The 19,107-nt window shown below is 38.4% G+C and overlaps 1 protein-coding gene across 2 annotated transcripts in view; it reads right to left on the bottom strand.

Moving 5' to 3' along the window:
• The window catches only part of Cep83 (centrosomal protein 83), a 106,515-nt gene that overhangs the window by 11,707 nt on the left and 75,701 nt on the right, over positions 1 to 19,107 (bottom strand). For both annotated transcript variants that reach the window (XM_055627918.1, XM_055627917.1), the window contains 3 exons: positions 15,267 to 15,342; positions 13,130 to 13,287; positions 11,222 to 11,351 (listed from right to left, as the gene is read on the bottom strand). In XM_055627918.1, coding sequence (XP_055483893.1) covers positions 11,222 to 11,351; positions 13,130 to 13,287; positions 15,267 to 15,342 — 364 coding nt within the window. The remainder of the gene's footprint in view (positions 1 to 11,221; positions 11,352 to 13,129; positions 13,288 to 15,266; positions 15,343 to 19,107) is intronic.

Here is a 19,107-nt window from a genome sequence, read left to right as displayed (position 1 = left end):
TATATATATATATATATATATATATATATATATATATATATATATATTTCTCCTCATTCTGAAGCGTGTTTAGTCCAAGATCACAGTGCTGGTCAAGTCTGATGAGGACCTGCTTCAACACAGACAGTGCCTTCTCATTGGATCCTAACAGAGTAAAAAGGAGAAAGAGCTTTTTATGGCTTATTAAAGAGGGCATCAAGCCCAATCACTGGGACACTGTCATTGTGATACAACTATTCCCCAAAATATATTTTGCAATACAACTGCCTAGTGAATCAGAATTCCATTTTATATTTAAGACAGGGTCTCACTATGTGCTCCAGTCTGGTCTCAAACTAACAGCAGTCATCCCATTTCAGCTTTCTGAATGCTGGGATTTGAGGGGTGCAACATCAAGCCTGGCTTAGAATTTTATTGTATAAATCTGCGTTGCAGGACAATCAGCATTCAAATAATCATAGCCTATGGGGTACATCTGATTCATGTATTTCCAAGCCGACATCAACAAAGGTGCTACTCCTTTCAGCTCCCTTAGGACATCTAATTGCTGTATAACCACAGTCTTAAAACCTAGTTGCATTTCCGTTTAATGGTCATTTCAATTGCACTAAAATATAAAAATATTTACCTTTTCAGTATTTTTCGACATTTAGTCTTATTATTTTAACGATGTGTATGTGTTTCTGTGGGCATGTGCACATGCATGCATTGCTTGCTGAGGCCAGCTGGACCCCCTGGAACTGCAGTAACAAGTGTTGTGAGCCACCAGGTGATGTGGCACCTACAAAACAAGCTTAGGTCCTCTAAGACCAATGAGCATGATGAGTCATGTCTGCAGCCCTCAGAAAGGAACATTAATTGGGCATGTCGAATACGCATATTTATACAAGCACAGAACATATATAATTGTGTTCTATACTTACTATAGGTAATTCAAGATTAAGAGATCTATCAAATCACGAGAAGAACCATTCTAGAGAAAGAAAGAAAGAGAGGAAGGAAGGAAGGAAGGAAGGAAGGAAGGAAGGAAGGAAGGAAGGAAGGAAGGAAGAAAGGAAAGACGTACGGTTCTTTATTCTGTAATTTATAGGGATGAAGATTCACTTGAAGGTTTTCCAGCAGGAGTGGTGAGTAAAAAGCACTGGCTGAAGAAAGTTATCAGCATAACGGATACTATAGACTTCAAGATAGGGCTTGTGTCCAGTGGTGTCTTCATCCACCATTACAAAGGAAACAACTATTCTAAGCGCTATTTAACACACAACTAAAGGGGACCTGCTCTTATCCCACTATGTGAGAACACAGCTAGAAAATACCATGTATGCACCAGAATGTGAGCCCTCACTCAACAATCTGCTCATGCATAGGTATTGGACTTGATAACCTCTTCACCAATGAAGAACACATTTCTATTGTGCATGAGCTAGTCTTTTTGTGGTGCTTTGTTATAGCATGCTAAAGAGATTAAAGAACCCTCTGAAAGGCTCTACCCTGCAGGATATCAGAGCAGATGCTGAGACTTATAGCCAAACTTTGGGCGGAATTCAGGGAATCTTATGAAAGAAGGGGTAGATAGTAAGACCTGGAAAAGACAGGAGCTCCACAAGGAGACCAACAGAACCAAAAAATATGGGCACAGGAGTCTTTTCTGAGACTGATACTCCAACAAAGGACCATTCATGGAGATAACCTAGAACCCCTGCATAGATGTAGCCTATGGCAGTTCAGTGTCCAAGTGGGTTCCATAGTAATGGGAACAGGGACTGTCTCTGACATGAACTGATTGGCCTGCTCTTTGATCACCTCCCCCTGAGGGGGGAGCAGCCTAACCAGGCCACAGAAGAAGACAATGCAGTCACTTCTGATTGGACCTGATAGACTAGGATCAGAAGGAAGGGGAGGAGAGCTTCCCCCATCAGTGGACTTGGGGAGGGACATGGGTGGAGAAGGGGAAGGAAGGGTGGGATCGGGACGGGAGGAGGGAGGGAGCTACAGGGGGGATACAAAGTGACTAAACTGTAATTAATAAAAATAAAAAGAGAAAAAAGAGAGATTAAGGAACTATCCCTTCCCCTCTAAATTGAGTCACATGCTCATGTGCCTACAGCTGCTTTATCATGTTTTTCTATGCATTTGGAATATCCTACAATTTCTTCCTTCTTAAAAAAAAATATCCACGCCACTCCTGGACTACTAGTATCATTTCTCTGTTCCTTTTCACAACCAAACTCCTCAGACAAAGAAATGTTTCTATAACCAGTCTTCTGTGTCTACTTTCATCATTCTTGTGTGTTTACTACTTCATGGAAACAAACCCTTTTGAAGGTAACCAACAATTATGACATAGTGGAATCTTACATTGTTTTTTGTTGTTGTTGTTGTTGTTGTTTTTTATTATCATACCTATCAATGTTACCTGATTTAAAGTAACCCTCTATGAGGCATTGCTTCATTTGGCATCATGTCCCCATTTTGGTTCCTCTACCATAGTGGCCATACCTGTTTCCTCCTCTTCAACTCCTAAACTTCAGAATTCCTTATTAAAGTTCAGTTCTCAGATCTACTCTCTTCTAACTGAATTTTACTGCTTTAAATAGCATTTAAATGCCAATGAGTCCTAGCTTTGAATTCATGAAATCCACTCTACTCTCTTCTAGTCAATTAGATTCATGAAGCCAACTAATTTATCATCTCCATATGGAAGTTGGACATTTATTTGTATGTATAAGTGTTATATTACTATAACAAGATGTTTGAGGTAAATAACTTAACAAAGAAAAAAAGTCTGTTTTGGTTCATGGCTTCGGAAATTCAAGTCTAAGGTCAGGTATTGACACTGCTATGGTACATCATGGCAGGAGAGTTTAATGGAACAAATCACTTATAAGACAGGCCAGGAAACCAAGTGAAGCAGAGAGACTAGTCCCATATGCCTTTCAAGTGCATGTTTGAGTGACCTTCCGTTACCTCCTGAGAGCCACAACAAATTGGCTACTGCTGCTTGGAACAAGCCTGTAACACATGAACTCTTGTAGGATACTATACAAGTAACAGTAGCATTTCAAAAAGTTAGCATGTTCATGGGGTGGTGAGATGGCTCCACCATTAAGAACACCGCTGCTCTTTTGGAGGATTCAGGTTCAAGTCCCAGCACCCACGTGGTATTTAACATCCTAGTTAAATACAATCCCAGGGGACGTGCTGCTCACTTCTGGCCTCTGTGGGCACTGCATGCACATGGTGCATGGACATACATGAAGGCAAAACATCTATATACATAAAGTAACTAAATACTTTTAAAAAACATATTTTTTAAAAGTTACCATGTTAAAAAATACATGATGATTTTACTCTCAAACCCATCCATTCCATAATCTTTCCCATGTTGGTAATTACTAACTCTGTTTTCCCAAAGATTCAGTCCCAAATCCTTTATCTTCAGCTGGGTAGTGGTGGTGCCTGACTATAACTCCAGCACTGTAGAGACAGAGGCAGGTGGACCTCTGTGAGTTCAAGGCCAAACAGACTACACAGAGAAACCATGTCTCAGAAAAACAAACACACACAAACAAAACACTTTATCTTCTTGGCTTTATCTCTCATTCACACTGTAAAACCATTTCAAAGTTTACCTTTAACAAATATACAAACTGTAACAACTAAGACACTGTCATTAGATCTCTACCTTAGACATCATGATCACTAACTTGGACTACTCCAAACCCCTCTCCATTGAGTGTTCTTTTGCTTTTCTATACAACAGTCTCAGAGAGTCTTCTAATATATAGTTCAGATCCTATCAAGTCGCAATTCAGAAGTCTCCACTGCAGTCCTATTTCATTCAGAATAAAAGCCAAAGATCCTGTATCATCTGTCCTGGTACTATGTGTCTCTGTCCTAGACACCAGTACCCCATTTGTAACATAATGTACAACACAACAAGCCATTTGTATATTTTTGTGCTTGCTATTCTGTCTGAAACAAGATTTTCTATGTAAATCAACATGGTATCTTCTTTCCTTTAAGTCCTGTTCAAATGTTGCAAAGGAAACCTTGCCTGATCACTTAAAAGACAAAATAGTCTCTTCCTAATCTTGTTACTTTTATTTTTAGCTTGCATCTCCTCTATGTATCTGTTTATCCCTCCTACCCACTATAATTTATGTTCCTTAGTACAGAATCTGGTCACCTCAGTACTCCAGTGAACTATACCAAGGACTCAAGAAGTACTCAACATAGTTTTCGAACTGTCTTAGCGACAACACTATGAGATAATGTCTCACCAAAACTCGGGTCCACCTACATCCTGAGGATGTAAATATAACATCCTAAGAAATACTATTTGGCCTTTATTCCCATACTGGCAGAGTTCCCCGGACCTTAGGAATTTAAATGCTAGGGTGTCCTTCGTAACCAGTAGGAAGTTCTTCTCAATCTTTTTTATTTACAGTGATGAAGTGATTAAAGTGGAGGCCCAAGACAACCCTCAGGATGGAGGAAGTCACTAGAGAGAGCGGTGTGAACACAAGATGTTACTTGAAGGTCCACTCTTCCAAACTACAAAGTGGCGAGGTGGAGGGAATGTAAACTGAACTCTGCCAAATCTCTTCAATATCAAATTAGAAATCCAGAGAGCTTCCGTGTTGATGAACAAAATAACTCATGTAGAGACAGCACGAACCTCTACATCCTATACAATTATCTGCATATCTGTTCCACTTGGTTGTTCCTAAATGGTGTCTTTTAAAATAAACTGGCACAGCCCGATACAGTGGTGCACACCTCTAATCCCAGTACTCAGGGAGGCAGAGAGAGGTGGATCTCTGTGAGTTTGAGGTTAACTTGGTCTACAAAGTGAATTCAGGACAGCCAGAGCTACACTGTTTGTTTCAAAACAAAAAACAAGGATGGATGGATTAAATAAATAAATAGAACAAAAACCAAACTGGCACACGTCAGTAAAGTGCTCTCTTGAATCCTAGCCACATTTTTAGCATCAAAACAAAATCATGGGAACTTACAGTAGAGTCAGAGAAGAGGCATTCTTGAAAGATTTAACTCTCAAGGTAGTTTCAGAGCTGAATTACTCAAGCAAGACCAGTTGGTGTCCAGAGAACTGACACTGGTTATTGATATTGGAAAGTACCCCAGAGTGCTGGGATTTGGAACAAGTCTTTGCAGCTGTGATCAAGTTAAAAAGAAGTTACAGAGCATCAGAGTAGAAATGTTTGCGCTGGCATTCCACTGTAATCACAATATACGACAAATGAATGCCTTACAATACAAAGGAATAATACAATACTTACAGGGTATGTAGAGCTGTGTGAAGTTGTGCCCAGAAAGCTAAAGCAGAGGGTCAAGATAGCCTGGAATACATGCAAAATCTAAAATCCAAGGCCATCCTAGACTACAAAAGATCCTATTTCAAAAAAAAAACAAAAAAACAAAAAACAAAACAACAACAAAAACGGAGCGTGTGTAACTCAAGTAGTGTTTACTAAGTAGTGTTGCTAAAATCTCAAAAGCAAGAACCAACTGAGACACCTTTACTACCAAATCCAATTAACATTGTTTCAATAAACACATTCAAGGCCCATCTGCCCCCTTTTAAAAGCTGTGTGTTTGTGTGCATGTGTATGAGTGTGGTGTATGCGTACAGAGGCCACAGGAGGATGTCAGGTATTCTGCTCTCAACCCTCTTCCTTACTCCCTTCAGACAGCTTCTCACTGACCTTAGAGGTCACAGGGATTTGTTTTCAGCTAAGCTGGCAGCCAGCAAGCCCCAGCAAGCCCCGGGTCTCTGCACACAACAGCACTGGGGAAACAGGCAAACATTCAGCTACACCACACATCACTCATCTTAGATAATGTTCTCTGTTGGCTCCCATAACACATGCACTATTGTTCCCACCCATTAGCATCTTCCATCATCCTTAGAACGCCAACCAGTTCTTAGTTTTTTTGTAGTCCTCAATCATATTCAAATCTCATTTCCTTTTGTAACTTTATTTGACTTACTAATCTTCTGTTTCGTTTTACTATTTCTAGTTACCAGTACAGTATCTTTACTTGAGTCTAGGGTATGTCTACATGAATGTGCTGCCATCACTTCATATCTGTGTTCACTCAAATGAACACATTCACTATATGTTCCTCATTCTACTAACATCACTTGCATCCTCTTACAGCTAAATGACCTCTTTCACTTAGTCACTTACCACCATATTCTGGGTTTTTGTTTGTTTTTGAGACAGAGTCTTACTATGCCCAAAGTTTGCTCTAAACTCCTGAGCTCAAATAATCCTCCTCCATGAGGCTCCTGAGGAACCTCCTGGTTTGAATGAGAACAGGCCCCATAAGCTCACCTATTTGAATGTCTAGACCCTAGCCAGTGGAACTGTTGAATGATTATGAGATGTGGCCTTGTTGAAGAAGGTTTGTCACTTGGGGTGAGCTTTGAGGTTTGAGAAGCCTACTCTCTTCTCAGCTACCTATCCCTGCCTTGTACTTGCGAATCAGGATATAAGTTCTTAGCCTGCTTGCTGCTGTGCTTCTCTCCATGATGGGTGTAGCCTCTAACCCTCTAGAATGCACACTGCACTTGACTATACAGATTTCATCATGTTTCCCCTTAAGAATACCTTTGGGAGTTAGTTACTCTTAACCATCATTCCTATACTCTAAACATCCATCTAGGTTTCATACCTCAAAGTTGATAAAAACAGTTTCTTGGGTTTTTGTTTTTTTGTATGTTTTACTAAATTTGCTCTTCGACCATTTCATACATGTATATAATTGGTTCTGAATATTCTTTCGTCCACCTTCTCTTATCTCTCTCCCACCCCTGAAAAGCCCTCCTTCTCCCTATAAGGCCCTTCCCACATTCACACCTTTTTGTTTTGTGACTCACTGGGTTGAAAGAGGGCTGTCCATGTGACCATGGCTTTAAACTATACACTGCAGCCTGGTGGTTGTCTGCTAGGTTTTTTATTTTTTTGAAGGTGGGAGCTCTTGTTAGAGTGTTTCTCAAATTGATGCTTATGTAGTGACCTGTGAGTGGTTGACAGTATTATCAGGTGTTTTTTAAATGTTATCTAATTTCCTCAAGTAGTCATCAGAATAAGGAGTGATGATAGCTTCTCTTCTCTCAGCATAATGCTAGGCCACATAACATGCTTCATAAAACATTTTACAATTTCAAGACTATGGTTCACCACTTTTGGGGGAAACATTTACATTGTTTGACCAAGAACTACTTCGGGCTGGGCCTGTGGGTATACACCTTTAATCCCAGCACATGGGAGGCAGAAGAATATCTGAGTTCCAAGCAAGCCACCACTACATAGTGAGCCTTTGTATCAAAAACAACAACACAAAAATTACTTCAGAGAGACTTATGTTACAATAAAAACTGCTAACTATTGGTTCAACTGCCTCAAAAGGATAGACAGCACATTGTGCTTATAGCAAGAGACCATTTCTCATATTCACATTTAGGCAGTGAAGATGGGGGCAGAGATAAAGAGAGAAATCTTCAACCAAAGAACAACATTCCAATTCAAGATCCCCAATCATGCTTTTTCAAAAATAAACTTAAAAATTATGAACATATCAAAATTTCATTTCCACCAAAAGCTCTACCTAAATACATTTACTAAAAATGACATTAAGTCTTGTGCTTAGAAGTTTAGCATTCTGAATAAACATACCCAGATGGCATGTTTATCTAGCCTGCAGGGAAAACAAAAGTTACTAGTCTTGAGTGTAAGAGGACCATGGGTAAGATGATCAATCCTCACTTAGAAAGACAAATGGGAGGTGCATTGGACATAGGAGAAAACAAGTAACAGGACAGGAGCCTACCACAGAGGGCCCCTGAAAGACTCTACTTAGCAGTGTATCAAAGCAGATACTAAAACTCATAGCCAAACCTTCGGCAGAGTGCAGAGAATCATATGAAAGAAGGGGAGTTAGCATGACGTGGAAAGGATAGGAGCCAAGGACCAAATATATCTGGGCACAGGGGTCTTTTCTGAGACTGACACTCCCCCAAGGACCATGTATGGATATAACCTAGAAGCTCTGCTCGGATGAAGCCTGTGGTAGCTCAGTAACCAATTGGTTTCCCAAAGCAAGGGGAATAGGGACTATTTCTAACAGGAACTCAATGGCAGGCTCTTTGATCTCCCCACTCCCCAAGGAAGGAGCAGTCCTGCTAGGCCACAGAGGAGGATTTTTCAGCCAGTCCTGAAGATACCTGATAAAACAGGGTCAAATGAAAGAGGCGGAGGTCCTCCCCAATCAGTGGACTTGGAAAGTGGCAGGGAGGAGATGAGAAGGGTTTGGGAGGGAATAAGGAGCAGGATATAGCTGGGATACAGTTAATAAAATGGAACTAATAATAAAAAAATAAAAAATTATAAAAAACAAAAAAAACCCTCCACACAAAAAAAAGAATATTTCACGGGTAAGAAAATTACATAGGATTATAATTTATATTCTAGAATACAATGGCTTAAGTAATACTGCCTAAGAAAGTTATGCTATTTTAGACATTTAAATAAAATTAAAGTTTGTTGACCCTCTATAAAGAATAGAAAAACAGTGAGAGAGAAGTGGTTTGGTTTTGTTCTGTTTTTTTAGAGACAAGAGTCTTCCTGTGACCTTTGTTGGTGTTCAAGTTACTATGTAGACCAGGCTGTCCTCAAACTCACCAAGATCTACCTAGCTGTCAAGGGCACACAAGGAATAAGACTCATATGAACCATGGCTCTAAGAAAAAAACTTTAAGAATACCTAGAATCAAAGAAAGTGGGAAACTGAAGAGTAACAGTACAATGGGAAGAACACTGGAGTAAAAGTAGAAAGACAGGAAACCAGGCCAGGATCTCCCTACCTTGGTTTTCTAAAACACAGGCTCCCAAGGTAGCCCATGCTGGAGCTGAACTCACACTCTTCTTGCCTCAGCACCCAAGTGCTGGGGTTATAGAAAAACACCACCATGATTCAAAAGTCTGGATTCTAACTAGTCAAATCATCTAGGTTATCTACAACTTCAGTTCCTTAATTTGCAAAAACTATCTGAAAGCTAAGGTCATTTACAATTCTAAAAGTACATATACTTTTATATGTAGTAGTTCTATCCCTATGCCATAAAATGTCTCTTTTCAGCTTCAACTGATAAAATTAAGTTCCTAAGGCAGTGTTCTACATGGTGGATAGTTCCAGGTCACTGCTATTCACTGCATTAAAGTGAGCAATTTTCTGTTAGTTAAATTATAATTCACAGATCACATACTAACACTTGAAATGAAAGCTGGGCGTGGAGTTCCATGACTTTAGTCCCAGACTTGGGAGGCAGAGGCGGCTAAATCTATATGAGCCCAAGGGGCCTGGCTGTTCTATATAGCAAGTTCCACACTAGCCAGAGCTATCTAATGATACTACAACAAAGATGAAATGAGCTGAAGAGAATGGCACAGTGTTGAAGAGTATGAGACTTGGAGTCTAGATCCCAACACTCACCTAACAAGCCAGGTATGCTATGCACTAAGAGAAGTCCAGAAGGAAGCTCACTGGCCTAAACTTAAAAAGACAGCTGAGCTGGAGGTTCCGAGACACCCTGCCTCAGAGGAATAGGTAGGGAGTGATGGAAGTACAGTCCTCCAAGCACAGGGGAGTACACCTACCTCCTCCATCTCCCCATACACATACAAGAGCTAAGACGTGAAATAATACTATGTTCTCACCCTTCACTTGGTTAAGTATTTAAGCAGAAAAAATTTGCATTATTACAATAGTGGTAAAGTATTACTTCACAGGTTTTTAGCATACCACCCCCCCCTGCCCTCTTTCTGGCACACCTACAATGATCAGTTGATAATCTCTGTCACCACTGGATGTCACTTTTGCTCCAAAAGAAGTCAACCCAAATTATCCTTAATAATTAGGATGTGATCTCTACAATACTTACTCCTAATACCACAACATAAAAGTTTATCTGCAAAAGACAAAAAAGTCATAGGACTTTCTAGTGATTTTTGAATTCAGATGTTTCTAAACTTCAAACCCAGTACATGAAGTACAGTAGGATTTCTAAGATCCATCATAAGTCATCAAAAAAAAAAAAAAAAAAAAAAAAAAAAAACACTGACATTTTATCAACACTAATGGCTTTTTAGAATTTACATATGGACAGAAAAAATGCAAGTGACAAAAGAAAAAAGTGCTTTCATACAAGTATAAAGTGCTTAATTTCTTATACAAGAAATGTTTTTCTAATCTTATAATACTACTAGTATCATAAGAATGTCTTAAGTTATTTCTTATCTACAATTAATGAACACTTAACCTATCTAATAATATGCAAATATTAAGGTACCGGCATACCTTGTGCGTATTTCTTTCATTCACAATGTCGTTCTTCACAACCAATGTCACTATGAAGAGAACTTACCAAATGGAGACAAATCAAACATACACACACAACTCTGTCTCTACCCACACTTCAAGTCTGCTGAAAAGAACTGCTGAATCACTGCCACAGTAAGTCCCAGCTGATGTTGGAATCTACTACAGTCCTTGTTGGAGTAGAAAAAAAGTTCTAACAACTGACTACATGAGTCATCTGGCTATATTATTTCATGAAGTGCTGGCTGTTTTCAGGAATGGGAACCTTTCAGATTCAAAAACCACATGCCTACAAAGGGTAGATTTGAGAAAGCATCAAAGTAGGAATTGTCAGAGTGGTTTCAGAAGCCAAGGGTAAGTCCAAGACATTTGTTCCTCTATTTTGTGAGTTAGAAACAAACATTCTGTTGTTGTTGAGACAGGGTCTCACTCACTATGTAGCCCTGGTTAGCCTAAAACTTGGTGGATATTCTTGAGTAATTCTTAGCAATGAGCCATATCCCTAACCCAAGAAAAGACTTAACTACAGAAGCAGTATTACAGATGCTAAGAATAACTGAATCTAATCATACTATGACTTCAGTGAACACTGAGTCATGCACATCTGTATGGATTGGCTCAGAAAAATATCACCTGTAAGAAAATATGTATTAACTTTTAGAAATGCACCTATTAGTTGGATTTTTACAATTGTCTCTGCAAGATTAAAAAAAAATTGTGAAATTTAGTTATCAATTATATGTCAATTATACACTTTGTCCTCAGAAAATAGTATTTTACACTTAAACCATTTTAGTAAAGAACCACTTGCCTTTTTCTGAGCAGTTGCAGCTCGTTGCAGTTTCTCTTTAGCTTGATTATACTTTTCTTCTCTGTCCGTGATACGCTCATGAAGCTTATGCTTTTCTTCCAACCACTGTATCTGTTTTTCCTCCAATGCCCTATCAGAGAATATGTACACAAACCAAAAAATTTAAAGGTTAGAGCAATTATTAAGTTGTATTTTAAAAAAAAAATGTCTATTTATTGTCAGGTTAAGCACTTGAAACCTGAATAATAATATCAACATCAAGCTATGAAAATTGTGCATAATAAAGGCAGTTAAAATCAAGTGTGGTTCTGGGTATGGAAGCAAGCATCTTTAACCCCAGCACTCCAGAGGCCTGGGCAATCTGATCTCTGTGCACCCAATGACAGGCCAGGCTGAGCTACATAGCAAATTCCTGGACAGCCATGGCTACAGAGAGACATTATCTTAAAAAAAAAATAAAAAAATTTTAAGCCTGACAATAATGCAGAATTTTTTTGTTGTATCCTAGTAATAATATAATTTAAAAGCTGTTCTACATACTTATCAATTATACAAATTTTGGTATCAATACTATGGTAATTAAAAATCAAAATAACAAGCACTGCCATGTTAGACTGCTTGACTATTTACTCAGGCAGATTTTGAATATATTAGTTGGAACAAAAGTTAAATTCTACTGACCTAGAAATCCAGTATTTTATTTAGGCTGAGTCTGGGTACTGGAAACTTATCTCAGAGCCATGAATATGCTGAGCAAGCACTCTACTGCTAGGCTACACCCCTAGCCCATTTATGGTATTTGGAGTAAGGCAATGACTATCAGCTGAAACCAACAGTGAATTATCTAAATCTGTTAGCTGCCCTGTATGTCATTAAAAGTTTTAGGCCCATTTTAATCAAACACTTGAGAATCACAAGATACAAATTTCTCCTTTTCAAAACAGAAGAAAAGCAAGTCAGATCCTCTGGAATGTCAAGACACATTAGAGAGATATATCTTTCTTACTGACTTTCCCTATTCATAAAACTCCATCTATAAAACACAGACAGGCCTTAAAATGTAAAAAACAGGAAAACTGGAGAGAAAAAGTTTCATGTGTTAAGACTGATTTAAGGACAAATTTGAAGAGAAAGCTGTCCTATAGATAAATAAAAATAACATGCTATAAACACAAAGCAAATATAAAATAGTACTCTTGATTTATTTGGTTTTGCTCTTTTAAATTTATTTTTGTGTTGCTAGGAATCAAGTTCAGGGCCTTGTGTACTAGCTAGACAATTCTACTGAACTATACACACAACCCATTTTATCACATAAAACATTTTCTAGAGAATATAAATACTGAGCATATCCCACATATTTTCCAGTTTACTATCTACTACTAGTAAGTCTCAAAGCACAAAGAATATAAATAAGTAAATAACTCCTCAAAAGAAAGTCTAAAGGGCTAGTTCTAAGAAATCTCTGTGTGTGTGTTTTGTGTGCGCACACACAGCAACCTCATAACCAAATCATTCCATTCTTTGGAATTCAGAACAGAACTGGGAAAGCATGTCCTGGTTTGCTCAAGGAACAGAGTTCCTTTTTTAAAGAGTTTTCAGAACACTGTACTCATACAGAAGTTTAAAGGTATTTCATTCATTCCTAAAATTTCTAAAAGCAATTTATAATAATATAATATAATAATATTATATTATTATATAATATTATTATATAATATTATTATATAATATTATATTATTATATAATAATATTATATTATATTATATTATATAATATAATAATAAGCTCATTTTATAGGATAAAGTATACTACCCACAAATACACTCAATGTTTTAATCAGCAATAAAATATGCTTTATACAGCAGAAAGAAAAAAGGTTGTACACAAAAAGAGCAAACTCTTACTTTTCAACTTCTAGTTGCACTTTTTCAGCTTGGCTTCTTAAATTTCGACATTCTTGCTTTAATCTCTCCACCATGTCCTTCAGCATTTGGTTTGAATTCAGCAAGTCGTTCTCTGACTGTGTCAGTGAGGTCACTTGGATCTGTAAATGACTGATTTGCTTAAAAGAAAAAAAAAGAGAGAAATAGAAAGACACTAAGACATCCATCAAGGCATGTGAGAAGTAGAATGCCTCTCCCAGTTGGTGGGGCCTGCAGGAATGCCCCGTTAATGAGGTAACAAGTAGCAAGGGCAAGGGTCATTTCTCACTACAACCACACTTTCAGTACAGGTTTTACAAAATCCCGTATTTGCCTTCATGTGGAAGCACTTCTGTCTTTTTTTAAATTTTTATTTCTTTAATATTAGTTACAGTTTATTTACTTTGTATCCCAGCTGTAGCCTCCTCCCTCATCTCCTCCCAATCCCACCCTTCCTCCCTCATCTCCTCCCCACCCCTCTCTAAATCCACTGATAGGGGAGGTCCTCCTCCCTTTCCATCTGACCTTCACTTATCAGATCTCTTCAGGACTGGCTGCAATATCCTCCTCTGTGGCCTATCAAGGCTGTTCCTCCCTTGGGGGTTGGGGAGGGGGGTGTCCAAAGAGCCAGCCACTGAGTTCATGTCAGAGACAGTCCTTGTTCCCCTAGGGAACCCGCTTGGATACTGAGCTGCCATGGGCTACATCTGAGCAGGGGTTCTAGGTTATATGCATGCATGGTCCTTGGTTGGAGAAAGTCTCAGAATAGACCCCTAAGCACTTTGTCTTATGCTCTATTGTAGCTATAGCTCAACTGGCTAAAAAGACTGAAGCTTTTTAAAGTTAGGACTAAACAGACTTCACTGGGGACAATTTTATATCTACATCCTTTGTAAACCATTTCTGTTTTATCAGCTAATAAACAAAAGTCTTCAGTTTTCTTTCCTTCAACTTCTCTTTAGCCATTCTCTGAAAGACCTTCCAGAGCTGCCAGAATCAAGGGACATAAATCAAAGGCACCCACCATAAGCCCAGGCCTGAATTTGGTCCCCAACATCACCAAAACCAAAACACCACCATAAGATTCAAGAGTCAAAAGTGTCCCCTCAAAAATGTCTCTCCCAGTTGGTGGGGCCTGCAGGGTGCCCTGTGAGTGAGCTAACAAACAGCAAGGGCAAGGGTCATTTCTCACTATACCAAAGACTTGCAATACCACATGTTCCTAGAATAAAGAAACATGGTATGTCTCAGATTTCGATTTCAGAATAAATATTTTATGGAGAAGTTATTTTTTTAAAAACTGGAGTAGAATATATCAACTCTATATTACACCTTTTTAATTAAGCAGCCATGAAGAAATTTAGCTCTAGATCCATAGGATGGCAGAACACTTAGACTACAGAGCTATGTCTTTAAGTATTATAGCCATGTCTCTCAAAAATAAAATGAGAGACTTGCTGGTTAAGGCTCCATAACTGCACATGCAAAGGAATGCCAGCTAACATACAAGCATTATGCTCTCCAATAAAGGTCCCAAAACTGCATGTGCAAGGCAGTATAGGCTGATGTGAAAAAATTCTAAATGGAATCCTCACTACTCATAATCCAAGAGAAGAAAACTATTTCAAGCAAAAAAAAAAAAAACAAAAAAAAAACAGAATACTCTTCTGTATTTTACCCAACATTATATAAGTATTTCCTTTAACTAAAATATAAATTTCTTCCCAGAGGTACAACTCTTAAATTTAATACAAATACAACAAGAAAACTAAAACCCATAACAGGTCACAGAATATAAATTTATATGTATAACTAAAAAACCTGAATATTTCTAATTAATTTTAAAATTCAGAATGTCAAAATATTGTCATTTTAAATATAACAAAAAAACCTGTCATAGGCCACAACATATAGGAATATATTAAGATAAACAGCAAAAGTGAAACAAGTCTACTAAATTAAAGCAGAAAAATGGAAACATATTATCCTTATATAACAGGCTCATCAGTAAATTATGATGATCAGATTACAAAGTACTGATTAAGACTAATAACTACACAAAACAGACTTAAAAGAAACATTCAACAAAATAAAATTAAAATGTGTATTATAATCACACCTGTTTCAGTTCAGAATTTTCAAGTTTTTCTTTTTCTGCTTTTTCAGTATTCACAATTTGTTGTTGAAGTTTTAACCTATAAACCACAACAAAAAAGATTAAGCATTCATAATTCATTTATTTCACTGAACTGGACAATCATTCTACTGAATGGTTGTTTGACAACAGGTACTGCACAACAACCCTAAATATTTAGACTCCTGGCAGGTACATAATGTCCACCCAAATTACTTCTTTAGCGACAAGAACTGAGTCTGGAGTGGGGGGCAACAATTCTACTGTGGGTACAGGAGAACATACATGGAGACACCAACAGCAGAGATCATAACAAACATGCTCCGCCATACCACAAGGACACTTGTTCAACTATGTTCACAGCAGCTTTATTTGCAATAGCCAGAAACCATAAGCGACACAGATGTCCATCAACTGAAGAATAGATTTAAAAAAAAAAAAGTACATTTACACAATGGAATACTATTCAGCTATTAAAAACAATGACATCTTGAAATTTGCAAGCAAATAGATGGAACTAGAAAAGATCATCCTGAGTGAGGTAACCCAGACCCTAAAAGACATTCATAGTATGTACTCACTTACACATGGATATTAGCCATGAAGTACAGGATAATAGACCCAAAGAAGCTAAGTAACAAATAGGGCCCAAGGGAGAATGCTTGAATTTCATTGAGAAATGGAAATAAAAATATATGGGTAAAAGGAAGGAAAAAACTGGGTAGGATAGGGATGGGGTGGGAGGCAAGAGGGATCATGTGTGGGGAGAACAAAGGGAAAAGAGAACTGGGAGAACTGGGATCAGTGGTGGGCTATCTCTGGGACAAATGAGAATCTAGGACAATGGACACTCTCAGGAATCTATGAGGCTGACCCTAGCTAGAGGGGACACGGAACATGAAACAGTCACCTCTTGTAACTAGGCAAGACTTCCAATGGAGGGATGTGGATAGCAATCCAGTCATAAAACCCACAACTGACTGACATTTTTCCTGCCTTTAAGAGGTGCAGGGATAAAAAGGGAGCAGAAAGTGAGAGAATGGACACTTAATGGCTCAACTAAAGTCCCATGCCATGACAGAGCCCAAGCCTGACACTATTAATAATATTCTGCTATATGTGCAGACAGGAAGCTAGTATAACTGTCATTTGAGTGGCTTCACCCAGCAGCTGATGAAAACAGATGCAAAGACCCACAGCCATCCATTAGGAAGAACTCCGGGAATCTTGTGGAAGAGGGGGAAGAAGGATTTTAAGAGCCAGAGAGGCCAAGGATACCATTAAAAAAAACCCAGAGAATCAACTGGATCCATGGGGCCTCACAGAGGCTGAACTGACCTAAGAGAATACGTGGGATAGACCTAGGACCCCTACACATATGTAACAGATGTGCAGCTCAGCCTTCATGTTGGACCTCTAACAGCAGGAGCAGAGGCTGACTCTGACTCTGTTGCCTGCCTTTGGATTCCTTTCCCCTAACTGGGCTGCTTTGTCTAGCCTCAATGAGAGAAAATGCACCCAGTCCTAGTACAACTTGATATGCCAAGGCACACTGATGTACATGCGAGGTCTCTCCTTCTCTGAAGAGAAAGAAACGGGGGGGGGGGGGGGTACAGGGGGTGGAGACGTGAGAAGTACTGGGAGGAGAGGATCGGGGAAGCTCTAATGGGGGTGTAAAGTAAATAAATTAATGAAAAAATATCCCCCCCCGCCAAGATTTAAATAAACATGGAGAACATCCTTTAAAACCAGGCCTTCAGTGGAAAAGTTCAGAATGTGTGGTGAACCCATCAGAACCTCATCTGGAAGCCACTCCCAACCTGTACAAGATACATATTCTTCAAATTGATTCTTGCTTTCAATTTGCAAGGTTACAGATCTAAAAGAATATTAGCTAGCACAGAACACTACCTGTACCCCATAAAGTACCTCATAACCTTTCATCTCTGAGCTGAATGGACAGTTGAGGAGACACAGCTTTGGTGATACCAATAAATCTACATGAAAACAATGAAGTTTGGCAGGATGGTGCCCTCAAGTTTCTCTTTTTAAAAATTCTACAGAATAATTTTTTAAACAAAATACTTTTTAAAGGGATTGAAAAGATAATTCAGTGGTTAAAAGCACTTGCTGCTCTTGCAGATCCCTAAGTTTGGCTCCTGACATCCACATGTTGGTATACAACCATCTGTAACTTTAGTCCCAGGAGATCCAATGCCCTCTTCTCGTTTCAGCAGGTACCAGACACAGGGTACATACATGGTACAGGTATAAATGGAAGAAAAATGAATTAAAATTTAATTAATTAAGTTCTTCAAATCTTTACCTCAATTACAAATCAACTATAAAATGCTTCTATCTTGGCACGATTAGGCTGCCTTACCTGCCCAGTTACAATGTGCTCACTGGGGCAACAACACTCTCCAAGAGCACAGAACTGTGCTTTAAACATAGCTACAATTTCAGTCAATGTTTGATTACCAACTAACTAGTCTACGTAAATCCTGAATTTGATACTGGATGTCAATAACCACACAATGTGGAAAGGCCCCTGCAGTTACCTTACTGCTTCTCAGGTGTTTACACACAAATGTCAGAGACAAGACTCAGCCGTGCTTCTTGTTCAATCAGGCAAAATCTTAGTAATTCCAGCTGTACTTTTACTCTTTCAATTGTTTTTTACATTTCTGTGTGTGTACATGTCACAGCAAGTGTGGACAACTGTGGAAGTTAATTTTCTCTACCAAGTAGATGCCAGGGATTACATTTAGATCATCAGCCATCTCACTGTCCCCTGCTCTCTTGACATTGTGTTCATTTGCTCCATTAAATGTTTCTTTCTTGCCTTGAGGTTTTTTTCAGGTAGCCCATCTTGATCTCCAACTTATTATGCAGCCACACAGACGACAGAAGGTGGCCATAAACTTCTGATCCTCCTGTCGCCAGCACTCCAAGTTCTGGGATTACAGGCAAGCGCAACACCACACCAGTGGTTTAGGCACTGGCACTAATAGGAAATCTAGCCCAGGGCTTCATGCATCCTAGGCAAGCACTCTAATACTCTATATCCCCAACCCCTCTTCCATTAAACATTTATTGGATGTTAGTCCTTCTTGGTTACTGAGCTAATAAAGAATCCTTTCTACAAAAACATGATGGTGAAATCATGAGAGTTCATAATATTGTGTTAGGTTAGGTTAGGGTCAGAATCAGAAAACTTATATTCTAAATATATCACCCCGAAGTCAAGAATTTGGATAGACCCTGTCAATCAATAAGAAAGTCAAGGCTGTGGAATGATTAGTAAATAAATTACAGAGGTATGAATAAAAACAACAATGTGCTACGTAAAGAAGCTGAAGGCAAAGAAAACAATGTTAGAGATTATCTTCCTAAGAAATGAAACAAATGCCACTATTACTATACAGTACAGACAATGCTGTGAAGTACAGGCCCTCTCCCATTCATGTTACTAAAACAGTACCAGTTTAGAATCTAAAACTGATTTAAAACTTTTCACCCAAGAGAAAATTAGTCTGTGCTTTAAGATATGTAATTTAAGATTCTAGACGATAACAGACTTTAACATTAAGTTAATTTATAACACCACCAATCATTTTGCAATAATAAAAGAATTCAAGAAAAGTAGACACTATTTCAAAGGACAAATTATGGAGTAAAATGTACATGTCTCTTGATTATTACAAGCGTTCAATATTTAAGGTGTATCACAAATCAAAAGAAATCTTAGAAAAAGGCAAAGTACAAAAATAAGTGAAGTTGATTTTTATTAGAGGATTAATAAAGGCTACATAAGTGAGACATA

The sequence above is a fragment of the Psammomys obesus genome, unplaced genomic scaffold (assembly GCF_907164565.1).
Source record: "Psammomys obesus unplaced genomic scaffold, mPsaObe1.curated_primary_1811, whole genome shotgun sequence".
Lineage (NCBI taxonomy): Eukaryota > Metazoa > Chordata > Mammalia > Rodentia > Muridae > Psammomys > Psammomys obesus.
Note: the sequence above shows the minus strand (reverse complement) of the source record. Positions and strands in the feature narration are given on the sequence as shown.